General features: G+C 33.7%; 1 protein-coding gene across 1 annotated transcript; it reads left to right on the forward strand.

Annotated features, from left to right (window-relative positions):
* The first annotated feature begins 8,948 nt into the window (after positions 1–8,948).
* LOC133194471 (uncharacterized) lies at positions 8,949–10,592 on the forward strand. Its single transcript, XM_061330423.1, has one exon. It carries the CDS (start codon positions 8,949–8,951, stop codon positions 10,590–10,592), a length of 1,644 nt encoding a protein of 547 aa, XP_061186407.1.
* Positions 10,593–13,391: the final 2,799 nt, after the last annotated feature.

Below are 13,391 nucleotides of genomic sequence, written 5' to 3' on the forward strand. Positions count from 1 at the left end.
TTTTCTTCAAATATTATGTAATTAGGGGCCATATGGGGCCAAAATGCTTAATCTTTGAAGCTTTATATCTCGAAAAGGGGAAACATTTTGAAAAGCAATATTGAACAAAAGTTGTTTAGAATAATGATTTGAACAATGTGCATCCTTTGAATTTTTACTAAACAGCCCCTATAAGGACTTAAAGGGTCGGCCCCTAAATATTTCAAGTCTGCATATCTCGAAAACTGAATAGTTGTTGAACGAAAAGTCTTCAAAATTACAGGACCTTTCATGTGATATCAAGACCCCTCGAATTAGGGGCTCAAAGGGGCTAAAAGTTTTTCATCTATAACCCTTTTACAGTAATGTTCATCTTCACGATCTGTTACTATCAATATTTTAAAATCTTCATCAAATATTGCGTTTTTTGGTGCCATAATGATCAAAATTTTGTTAACCATAACTGAAACAAATTGTACGTTTTCACTATTTATATATTTATGAACAAAAATCTCAGTCAAATTCGTATCTCATCTTATCAAAAATCGGACGGAAGACCCACTCGTTGCTCGCAACGAGATCGCATCTAGTTAAGGTCTTCCGTCTCCAACGGAAGACCTTATTGTTTTCGTTCGGTTTCTTTTTCCCTATTATTATTATTATTATTATTATTCTTACCGATTTTGTGCACGCGAGTTCTCGAAAATGTCTTGACCGATTTTCATGAAACTTTCAGATCTGATAGGTATTGATCTGAACCTTATTGGAAATTTCTTTCGTTGATGACGTCACTTTCCATCTCGAGATATTTAGGATTTTCTGATTTTTAGAGGGTCGGCTTGTCCTGGAAACTCCTCCGAAACGACTTAAGATATTGATTCAAGATTTTCAGTGAAGGTAGGGGAAGGTTTGTAGATTTGCAGGCAGGTGTCCAAATCTCTCTAGCGCAAAAGGCGCCGAAGCTCGGTAGGGCTCAAAAAATGTCTCAGAAACATCTCACAAAATTTCAAACCTTTTCTTTCATATCTTCACACCTGTTAAGAATTTGTTAAAACATATAGAAGAAAAGTTGTGCAGAATGTTACGACCTTTCATTTGATATCAAGAAAAAGGGGCTGACCCCTCAAATTAGGGGCTGAGAGGGGCCAAAAGTCTTTCATCTATAACTCTTTAACGATCAATAATTTGTAATACATTACTGAAGCAAAGATGCTTATCTTAACGATTTACAACAATATATGATAAGATTCTGATCATATGTTACGTAATAAGGGGTCACAAGGGGCCAGAATGCTAAATCTTTGATGCTTTATATCTCGAAAAGGGGGAATATTTTGATAAGCAATACTGAACAAAAGATGGTCAGAATAATGTTCTAAATAATATGCACCCTTTCAATTCTTATTAAACGGCCCCATTAAGGACTTGGAGGGTTGGCCCCTAAATATTTCCATTCAGCATATCTCCACAACGAAAAGAAATCTCTGAATAGTTGTTGAACAAAAAGTCTTCAAAATCACAAGATCTTTCAATTGGTATCAAGAAAAAGGGGCTGACCCCTCAAATTAGGGGCTCAGAGGGGCCAAAAGTCTTTCATCTATAACTCTTTAACGATCAATAATTTGTAATACATTACTGAAGCAAAGATGCTTATCTTAACGATTTACAACAATATATGATAAGATTCTGATCATATGTTACGTAATAAGGGGTCACAAGGGGCCAGAATGCTTAATCTTTGACGCTTTATATCTCGAAAAGGGAGAATATTTTGATAAGCAATACTGAACAAAAGATGGTTAGAATAATGTTCTAAACAATATGCACCCTTTCAATTTTTGTCAAACAGCCCCATTAAGGACTTAGAGGGGTGGCCCCTAAATATTTCCATTCAGTATATCTCCACAACGAAAAGAAATCTCTGAATAGTTGTTGAACAAAAAGTCTTCAAAATCACAAGATCTTTCAATTGGTATCAAGAAAAAGGGGCTGACCCCTCATATTAGGGGCTCAGAGGGGCCAAAATTCTTTCATTTATAACTCTTTAACGATCAATAATTTGTAATACATTACTGAAGCAAAGATGCTTATCTTAACGATTTACAACAATATATGATAAGATTCTGATCATATGTTACGTAATAAGGGGTCACAAGGGGCCAGAATGCTAAATCTTTGATGCTTTATATTTCGAAAAGGGGGAATACTTTGATAAGCAATACTGAACAAAAGATGGTTAGAATAATGTTCTAAACAATATGCACCCTTTCAATTTTGTCAAACAGCCCCATTAAGGACTTAGAGGGGTGGCCCCTAAATATTTCCATTCAGTATATCTCCACAACGAAAAGAAATCTCTGAATAGTTGTTGAACAAAAAGTCTTCAAAATCACAAGATCTTTCAATTGGTATCAAGAAAAAGGGGCTGACCCCTCAAATTAGGGGCTCAGAGGGGCCAAAATTCTTTCATTTATAACTCTTTAACGATCAATAATTTGTAATACATTACTGAAGCAAAGATGCTTATCTTAACGATTTACAACAATATATGATAAGATTCTGATCATATGTTACGTAATAAGGGGTCACAAGGGGCCAGAATGCTAAATCTTTGACGCTTTATATCTCGAAAAGGGAGAATATTTTGATAAGCAATACTGAACAAAAGATGGTCAGAATAATGTTCTAAACAATATGCACCCTTTCAATTTTTGTCAAACAGCCCCATTAAGGACTTAGAGGGGTGGCCCCTAAATATTTCCATTCAGTATATCTCCACAACGAAAAGAAATATCTGAATAGTTGTTGAACAAAAAGTCTTTAAAATTACAAGACCTCTCATTTGATATCAAGAAAAAAGTACTGATTCCCTAAATTAGGGGCTCAGAGGGGCCAAAGTCTTTTATGTATAACTCTTGAACGATCAATATTTTGTAATACATTACTGAAGCAAAGATGCTTATCTTAACGATTTACAACAATATATGATAAGATTCTGATCATATGTTACGTAATAAGGGGTCACAAGGGGCCAGAATGCAAAATATTTGACGCATTATATCTCGAAAAGGGGGATTATTTTGATAACCAATGCTGTACAAAAGATGGTCCGAATAATGTTCTAAACAATATGCACCCTTTCAATTTTTGTCAAACAGCCCCATTAAGGACTTGGAGGGCTGGCCAATAAATATTTCAATTCAGCATATCTCCATACCGAAAAGAAATCTCTGAATAGTTGTTGAACAAAAAGTCTTCAAAATCACAAGACCTTTCATTTGATATCAAGGAAAAGGGGCTGACCCTTCAAATTAGGGGCTCAGAGGGGCCAAAAGCCTGTCATATATAGTTCTTTGATAATGTTATATAAATAAAAAAAATGAAATCTAATTAGGGAAGTCTATATATTATTATCTTTTAACAAAGATCATAGTCAAAATCATATCTCATCTTATCGAAAAATCGGACGGAAGACCTACTCGTTGCTCGCAACGAGATCTCATCTAGTTATTCTTCTTTTTTTTCTCCTTACCGATTTTGTGCAGAAGATTTCTCGCAGATGAATTGATCGATTTACTTCAATTTTTCAGAGTTTATGTCTTATCATCTGAAGTTTGTACCGCCATTTCAAAATTTGAAAAATCACTTCCGGTCGGAAGTTATCGCCCTTTTATTAAAATTCAGAGGACCTCCTTGTCTGCAATGGAACTCAAAAACGGCTTAAGCTAGAGCGCTGAAATTTTCAGTGATGATAGAGGACATGTTGCCATTATGCACCTGGGTTTAGATATTTTCCGGAAGTGCCTAGTATGGAAGCTCGGTAGGTGTCGAAATTTAGGACACGAATCATGAATGAATTTTTGAGACATTTTGTATCATATCTTTTAAAGTATAATTATTCTGTTAAAACATACTGAACAATATTTGTGCAGAATGACAAGATCTTTATCATGATATCAAGAAAAAAGGGCTGACTTGTCATATAAGGGGCCGAGAGGGGCTAAAAGTATTAAATCAATAACTCTTTAACGATCAATATTTTGTAATGCATTACTGAAGCAAAAATGTTTATCTCAACAATTTACAACCATATATTATGATATTCTCATCATATGTTACATAATTAGGGGCCATAAGGGGCCAAAACGCTAAATCTTTGACGCTTTATATCTCAAAAGTGGGAAATCTTTTGATAAGCAATATTGAACAAAAGATGTTCAAAATAATGTTCTAAACAATATGCAACCTTTCATTTTTTGCTAAACGTCCCCATTAAGGAGTTGAAGGGCTGGCCCCTAAATATTTCTTTTGCAAATATCTCAGAAACGAAAAAGAATTTCTGACTAGTTGTTGAACAAAAAGTGTTCAAAATCATGAGCGCTTAAAGGTGATATCAAGGAAAAGGGTCTGACCCCTTAAATTAGGGGCCGAGGGGGGCCGAAAGTATACAATCAATAACTCTTTAATGATCAATATTTTGTAATATATTACTGAAGCGAAATAGTTCATCTTCACACTTTTTGTCTAAATAACATGATGTTGATATCATATGCTACGCAATAAGGGGTCTTTAGGGGCCAGATTGCATAATCTTAGGCGCAATATATCTCGAAAAGGAAGAATATTTTGATAAACAGTATTGAGAAAAAGACGTTCAAAATAATATTCTGAACAATATGTACCCTTTCAATTTTTGCTAGACGTCCCAATTTAGGACCTGAAGGGCCGGTCCTTATTATTCCTTTTGCAGATATCCCGAAAACAAAAAAGAATTTCTGAATAGTTGTTGAACAAAAAGTGTTCAAAATCATGAGAGCTTTAAGATGATATCAAGAAAAAGGGGCTTACCTCTCACATTAGGGGCCAAGAAGGGCAAAAATTGTCTTTAATCTATAACCCTTTAATGATCTATATTTTGTTAAACATTACTAATGTAAAATTGTTCGTCTTAACAATTTATTCATATCATTATATTTGGATGAAAATCTCAGTCAAATTCTTATCTCATCTTATCAAAAATCGGACGGAAGACCCACTCGTTGCTCGCAACGAGATCTCATCTAGTTATTATTATTTTTCTTCCTGGGTACTTTTTTGTCCGTGAGTGATCTCCGAAACTACACATCCGATTGAGGTGAAACCTTTTTAGGGTTAATAGGAATGTTATGTAGATTTGCGGAACGAATGTCATTTTGCGCGCACGTGCATGCACGTGCGTGCGCGTGCAATGAGTAAAATGACCAATATACTTGATATAACCATAATTTTCATATCTTTTGATGAAATACTTTGATATTCAGAATATAAGAATATATCAATAGTGTAGACAAGATGAGATGGTCAGAATGCACATGCATGCACATGCGCGCATGCGCATTGATTGAAATAACCAATACAATTGAAATAGACTTAACTTGTACATTTTTTGATGAATTGCTTTGAAACTCAGAATATAAATACATATTAGAAGTGTACACAAGATGACATGATCAGTGCACACATGAATGCACTTGCATGCACGTGCGTGCGCGTGCAATAAGTAAAATGACCAATATACTTGGTATAGCCAAAACTTTCATATCTTTTGATGAAATACTTTGATACTCAGAATATAAGGATATATTAATAGTGTAGACAAGACGACAAGTTCAACATGCACATACATGCACGTGCGCGCATGCGCAATGATTGAAATAACCAATACAATTGAAATAGACTTAACTTGTACATTTTTTGATGAATTGCTTTGAAACTCAGAATAAAAAGATATATTAGAAGTGTAGACAAGATGACATGGTCAGCGCACACATGCATGCACGTGCGTACGCGTGCAATGAGTAAAATTACCAATATACTTGATATAACCATAACTTTTACATTTTTTGATGCAATGCTTTGATACTCAGAATATGTAAACATATTATAAATGTAGACAAGACGACATTGTCAACATGCACATGCATGCACGTGCGCGCGCATGCAAAGCTAAAATGACCAATATACTTAACATAGCTGTAACTTTTATACTTTTTGATGAAATGCTTTGATACTCAAAATATATAGATATATTAATAGTGTTGACAAGATGACACGGTCATCATGGTCATGCATGCACGTGCGCGCGCGAGCAATGCGTAAAATGACAGATATACTTAATATAGCCGATTTTTTTTAATCTTTTGATGAAATTTGAATATAAAGATGTATTAAAAGTGTAGACAAGTTGACATGGTCATTTTGTACATGAATGCCCATGTGCGCGCGTGTAATGCGTAAAAAAAACCATACATACTTGATTGCCTTCTTAAATGAAGCTTACAGGGAATAAGACACCAAAAGGAAGTTGGGGAGCGTTTGGGGAACATCTGTAACGGTCCCCGTTACAATTAATACTAGTTAAAATTAATTTGATATCGCATAACATATCTAAAAATGATTGTATCTCAACACCCAAATTGCCGAGTGTTACATCTCACTACGATGAGAGTTTTACAGTCTAAGAATAAACATAATGATTTGTGTTTTAATGTTTTATTAGGCTGAAGAATTCTTTTTAATTCATGATAAATTTAATGAATAAAGCTGCAGATGGACATAGGTGAACTTCAGCAAATCAGATGATGTGATGTATAATACATATACGAGGTTCAAACGGATGCGATGTAGAGATGTAGGAGTTCTCCCCCAGGACAACTTATATAAGATATTTTGGATCACTCTGTCTTTTCATCAAACAAACAAATAGAAATGCGCTATTCATATGTGTCATATACAATGTATTTATAAAGTTCCCTTCCATACAACGTTGGCCTCACTATTACTTTGCATTTAATACAGTTTAGACATCGTCTCAAGCCACGGTCCGAATCCGCATATAGCTCTCTCCTACACGTGGCTGCTTGATCACAAAAAGTGTCGTAATCTTGAATATTTACGCCTCTATGTTGTGACGTCATGTTCAGCCAATGACAATATTTGTTTCCATCGCATTGAAATCAACAACTGACATCAACAGTATAAAAGAAATGTTTCGTATACTGCGATTGGATATTGAAAGGTCGCGTCAAAGTTCATTATCCGATTATGCTTTACTCGCATTGGTCAATATTTAAATGAGCTGCGAAATATTCTTTTCTCATTCAACCACGGCCAGAATGGGAGAGGATCGTACATTTTGGCCGTGGTTTGCAACGATGCAGTTTAGAAGGAACTGCTTATAATGTTCTCATCAAAGCTCATCAAAGCTCATAGAATATATATTGGGGGGGGGGGGGTGTCTTATTAACTATTTATTATTTTCTGGCAATAATATTGACCTTGAACCCACTATATGTCATTTTGTTTTTATCTTAGTTTCAAGGAAACTGTTCAGATTTATTTTATTAACCTTCATATGACATTGATAGCACTGTTATCTATTTTGCACTCTTTAGAAGAAACTTTTTATGATATTTACATTAAAATCCATTCATAAACATAAATTGGTGAAATTTATTCAACTGTAACATTTTTTTTCTGCCCTTGACATTTCCTACGACCTGAACTTAATTTTTCTCGATATTTTGATAACATTTGATCGAAAGTTACATTTGAATATTTGAAGGTGTTTCAATTTTTTAACCTTGAGCTTCTTTATGACCTTGATTTTCATTTTTTCAATTCCATTAAGATATAATTCAGAAAACCCCATACATCGCTAAATCTCTGTTTGATATATTTTAACTTACATACTTAAGAAATCATTTATACATTTGCAAAATATGGGACAAAAAACTTAAAAAATGAGACTTTATTCAGCTGTTCAATAATTAATGGGATGAATCAATCTCAGGTCTAAGAAGGAAGCTACATTTCTTTTTAATTTGCAATAATATAATTCAACGTATTTGGTTTCTTACAGATTGTTCAGAGAAATATGCCGCATTGTTTTCTAAGGCGAACCTTCCATGGACATGAAAAAAACGACATATTTCTTCGGACAGTCAGTAACAAACCTAATTATTGTTTTTTTTTTTAGTCAAAATCCAGTAAACAGCTAACAAACGTTAACCAGATCCATCCAGTTAAAGATTTTCTCGACTGTTTATTATGAAATTGAACCCTTTAAAACAATACAAACTGAAAACTGTCATACAGATAATTTAATAATATATTACATAGATTCATTTAAATAGATCTATACACTCTTCACACTCTCTGGATTGTCGAAGAAAAATTTCCTTTTCTTCTCAATTATATCCTTAATCCTATATGTGATTGTATTGCAAGATGAGATGTTAGGAACCGTGCTGCGAGATCGGAAAACCTCTTTCAGTGAATTTAAAGTCCGATCCAAACTAGAATGTCGCCTAACATCGGAAGTATGACATTTGTTCGACAATATTCAGCTCAAAATGAAAAAAAAGAAAATCAAAATTATACATGGTAAATTAAATACATATTCAAATCATATTTTTAAAAGTTATCTCTCTTTTCTTTATCCTTAAAAAAATAAAAGAATATACGAGTCATAAACTTTTTATGTTGATTTTATGAACTTGGGAATATTCCTAGATACACCCAGTAAACTTTGTTGGTTTAAACTATGACCCATTTTCTCAACTTGTGTCCTGCTCAACCAAGCGTTTGATTATCTTTGTCGAAATTCCCTGCCCTTTGTTAGCAACCATAGAAGTGGATAAAAATCATTCAAAACAACAGACTGAAATTTGCAAGCAAACATTGAAAGGGACCTGTGTAGAATATTGAGTTATTTTTCAGGTTGGTTTAGGAAATTTGATAAATGCTTACTTAAAAGCAATAAAATGCGTATTTTTATCTAAAGAAAAGATATTTATCAAGCTTTTTCTATTAAAAAAATCTTTTGTTCTTCATTTAAAATTACTAAAGAAAGCCAAATAAATGTAGGTCAAGAAACAAGCATTATATAAACATGTATAAAATACTTATTTTATTCTTCAGATCTTGAAATGGCTACTCCAATCTCCTGGGCACAACATGTCATTACTTGTGACCTCTGCGACAAACCAACCCAGCAGTTCTGTAACAACTGCCAAGTCAATTTATGTGTGGACTGTGTCAGTAAACACGTGGACAAGCAACAGTTTCTTACACATGACATTGTTCCTTATACAAAAAGAAATATTCAGTTGGTGTTTCAAGAATGTGAATTTCACCCCCACCTGAGATGTCAGGCCCATTGTCAACAGTGTGATGTCCCTGTGTGCATCAAGTGTTTTCTTTGCAACCATAAAGGTCATGATGTTGTAGGCTTGTCCAATATAGTTGTGAACAAAAGAAAAGAAATTGAAAAAGAAGTTAAGGAAATTGAAACTGTTATCATTCCAAGGTTCCAGAAGAGAAAAGTTTTTATTAAAGCAAAAGCTTCCAAATGCACTGCTAAATATGAGGAATTAGAACAGGAAACCGAAAAGCACAGGCAATTATGGCACGATAAAATCGACATCATTTTTGATAAACTTGGCTCTTTAATTTCATCTATAAAAGACAATAATCTTGTTGATCTAGAAACACAGCAGAGAAAGCTCATATCGGTGATTTCAGAAATGCAGAAAACACTTATACAAAACAAAGAAATCTTGAAGACCAACAGGGTGTCCAAAATCACCAACTACAAGTCCAACCTACCAAAATACAGAAACATACCTCCTGATATTGATATCAAAATTCCTGCATTGAAAACAAACACCTTCCAAGATAAAGAACTTACTATAGAACTGGGTAAGTACAAGGCTACACTAACACTTGTCACACTCTCCAAAGTCTCTTATGTATGTTTGAGAGAGTTAATAGACAAAGCCAGAGTGATTGTAACCATTCCTACTGAAGTTAAACCTCTACTCAGAGTAGCCTGTGTGGGAGCAGATAAGGTTTGGCTTAGTGGTGAGAAATATACAGCACGATGTGTTGACATACATGGGTCTCTACAGGATACTGTTGAGACTTCGTGCTGTGGTTTGTGTCCTTTTGACATCAAAGTGACCAGAGAAGGAGATCTTGTTTACAGTGATTACGGCAGTAGATGTGTGAACATTGTTGTCGGTCACAACATGGAAGAAACATTGATTAACACACCACGAGACTGGAAACCTAAGGGATTGTGCTGTACCAGATCAGGGGACATCCTAGTTAATATGAATAATGGTACCCAAAATAAAATTTTGCGTTATCAAAGACAGATTGTGGTGCAGGAAATATATGAGGATGAAGATGGAAAACCAATATATAGTAGTGGTAAATGGATGTTGTTTATTTCAGAGAACAACAATGACGACATTTGCGTTTCTGATCTTAATGCTAACTCTGTGGTAGTGGTTGGTAAAACCGGAAGAGTCCGATTCCGATACGACGGTGCACCTGCCTGGAGGAAGCGGCCATTCACTCCTAGACAGATTGTGACAGATTCGATGAGTCACATCATTGTGGCAGATGTAGACAATGACTGTCTCCATATCCTAAGTCAGGATGGACAATTTCTAAGATGTGTAGAAAATCTAGAGACACCGTGTGGATTGAGTGTTGACAGTGAGGGAAGGTTGTGGGTAGGTTTATATGACTCAGGAGTCGTGAAAGTTATTCAGTACATGAAATAAACTATGTATGTGAATGATTTGTGCAGATGTTTGATGTAGAATGACTTCAATTAATGGTCTTAATTGTTTTAAAAAGCATATTTAAAAGTGTGGTGTTAAAGTACATCTGTTTTTATAAGGTAGGGCAATATGATAATTTTTTGTGACCTGTATGCTGTAGATTTTTCCGATCGAGTGTCGAGTTAATCGAAGTTACGAGTAAGACTTCTTTGTATTTCTTAATTTATTATTCAAGTGCTCTTCTTGCATATCGCATAGCTGTGTAGAAAAAAATATATATCAAAACAATGAAAATTAGAAATTTTTTTAACCTTTAAATCAAAGTAGATAAAAATACTTATATGAACTTTTGTTTCACTATCTATTGCTATTAATGTTGCATGTAAACCATATTTTACCGACATTCACAAATCTTCGCATTTTATTGATAAAAAATCGCTGTGACAGCATCGATGATCCAGACACCTCAGTTGTGGAATTTTGAGGTAGTATCATGTCACTACTGAATGGAGTGAGAGTGTGGAGTCTGCTACAGATTTATTGAACTTTTTTATCATCAAATGTTATAAAAACAAGGAAGTGTAGAAATTGATTGACCTCAAGTTTTTGTACTCTTGACTGTAAAATTTCGTCATATTGGTTTCATAGAATGCACCGATGATATGGTGGTGATGATATTTAGCTGAATAAATAACAAAGTTTCAAAATTTCTATAGAAAAAGGAGACTAAATACCATTAAAATCATTGCTGAGTAGAAAATAAGACGTTGTTTTTAGCAATTAATATGGAACGCGAACAGATAAATTTTGTATACGGGGGTATTTAAACTTGGATTTGTATTCAGATTAATAATGTCTAAATACTATAGTAACCGGGACTTGTTTTGACAATGGCGGCGTCTTACGCCGGAATTAATTGTCGATTATAGCATTTCATATAAAAAAAATTATAAAGTTTTAATTAAGAAAATTTATACGTATATAGAAATACATTCTATTGTAGAATGTCGACTAACTGATTTTGTTTCATGGGTTACACGTCCAAGCAATTTTGAAAGCGTTGTCTCTCTTTTGTATATCCTTCATAATTATTTAATCATTTACCCCACGACTTCTCCACAGTCAAGTATTTTGAAGCATATATCGTTGCCCTGCAGTCACTAACTTTAACGTATATACCCTGACTGCACAATTACGCACTTAAAGGCATATATTTTAAGTACTGCAATGTCTCCGCATTCCAGCGGAATATAAATTAATTTTTTTTTTTACAAAATACGTGGGAAAATATATATATTAGTAGATCTTACGTCATAATAGATGGGAAATACAAAATAATTGTGGATGAATGGGCATTTTCGGTTGGATAAACAGTTACAAAATATTAGTAAGGAGCGCAGTATACAATAAAATATCATAAACATTGCAACAACAATTATGTATTTATTTTTTCATTAAATTGTTGAATGTGGGTTTTTTTTTTTTTTTTTTTTTTTTTTTTTTTTTTTTTTTTTTTTAAGTGTACGCAAGTATATATTTTATTTTGCATTGTTTTAAAACTCAATATTTTGATTTTTTTTTTTCATTTACTGGATATCTCCCTGGACTTGCAGGTGTCAGATGCCATGTTATGCAATTTCCCCCATTTCTCCAGTTTTGACTACTTGTTACACAACTTCAACAACATTCCATGACAAATGAATTGGAACGCGAACAGATAAATTTTGTATATGGGGGTATTTAAACTTGGATTTATATTCAGATTAATAATTACTAAATAATATAGTTACCGGACTTGTTTTGACAAAGGCAGCGTCTTACGCCTGAATTAATTGTCGATTACAGCATTTCATATAAAAAATAATAAAGTTTTAATTAAGAAAATTTACACGTATATAGAAATACATTCTATTGTAGAATGTCGACTAACTGGTTTTGAAGATAGTAACAAGTTTTAAATTAAGATATTTCCGACGATAAGTCAGTTAACTGTCCCATCACTTATAGTCCTATACTTATTAGTTCTATTTCCGGGTATGACTTTTTTAACTGAAACACACACATAAAAATGAAAAAAAAATTAGAAACAATCAAAAATGATTTTGTTTCGTGTGTTACTTTTCCAATCAATTTTGAAAGAGTTATCTCTCTTTTGTATATCCTTCATAATTATTTAATCATTTACCCCACTCACCCTACGACCTCTCCACAGTCAAGTATTTTGAAGCATATATACCGTTGCCCCCACAGTCACTAACTTTAATGTTTATATACCTTAACTGCACAAATACGTACAGTTGGCATTTTCGGTTAGACAAACAGTTACAAAATATTAATAAGGAGCGCAGTATACAATAAAATATCATAAACATTGTAACAACAATTATGTAAATAATTTCATTTATGTGTTGAATGTTGTTTATTTTTCTTTTGTTTAAGTGTACGCAAGTAAATATTTTATTTTGTATTGTTTTAAAACTCAATATTTTAAATTTTTTCCATTTGCTGGATATCTTCCTGGCCTTGCAGGTGTCAGATGCCATGTTATGCAATCCCCCCCCCCCCCATTTCTTCAGTTTTGACTACTTATTACACAACTTCAAAAACATTCCATGATCAAACCTTACCCCTATGTATGCTAATAGCCAATCAGCACTGACCATTATGGTTACGTGCTTTGATGCTGTCGGTAACTGACCAGTCAGCGTTGGATCATACTCCCCTCATCTATGCTATCGATAACAGCAAAAAAATTGGCACAATAAAAAGAAAGAATCCTGCGTTTAAATAATCCTTGAA

This window comes from Saccostrea echinata, unplaced genomic scaffold (genome assembly GCF_033153115.1).
Source record: "Saccostrea echinata isolate AGI-Se365-2 ecotype Australia unplaced genomic scaffold, CSIRO_AGI_Sech_v1 ptg000029l, whole genome shotgun sequence".
In the NCBI taxonomy this organism is placed as follows: domain Eukaryota; kingdom Metazoa; phylum Mollusca; class Bivalvia; order Ostreida; family Ostreidae; genus Saccostrea; species Saccostrea echinata.

Coding starts and splice junctions, on each gene's coding strand:
- LOC133194471 (XM_061330423.1), top strand. CDS start 8,949: ATGGCTACTCCAATCTCCTGGGCACAACATGTCATTACTTGTGACCTC.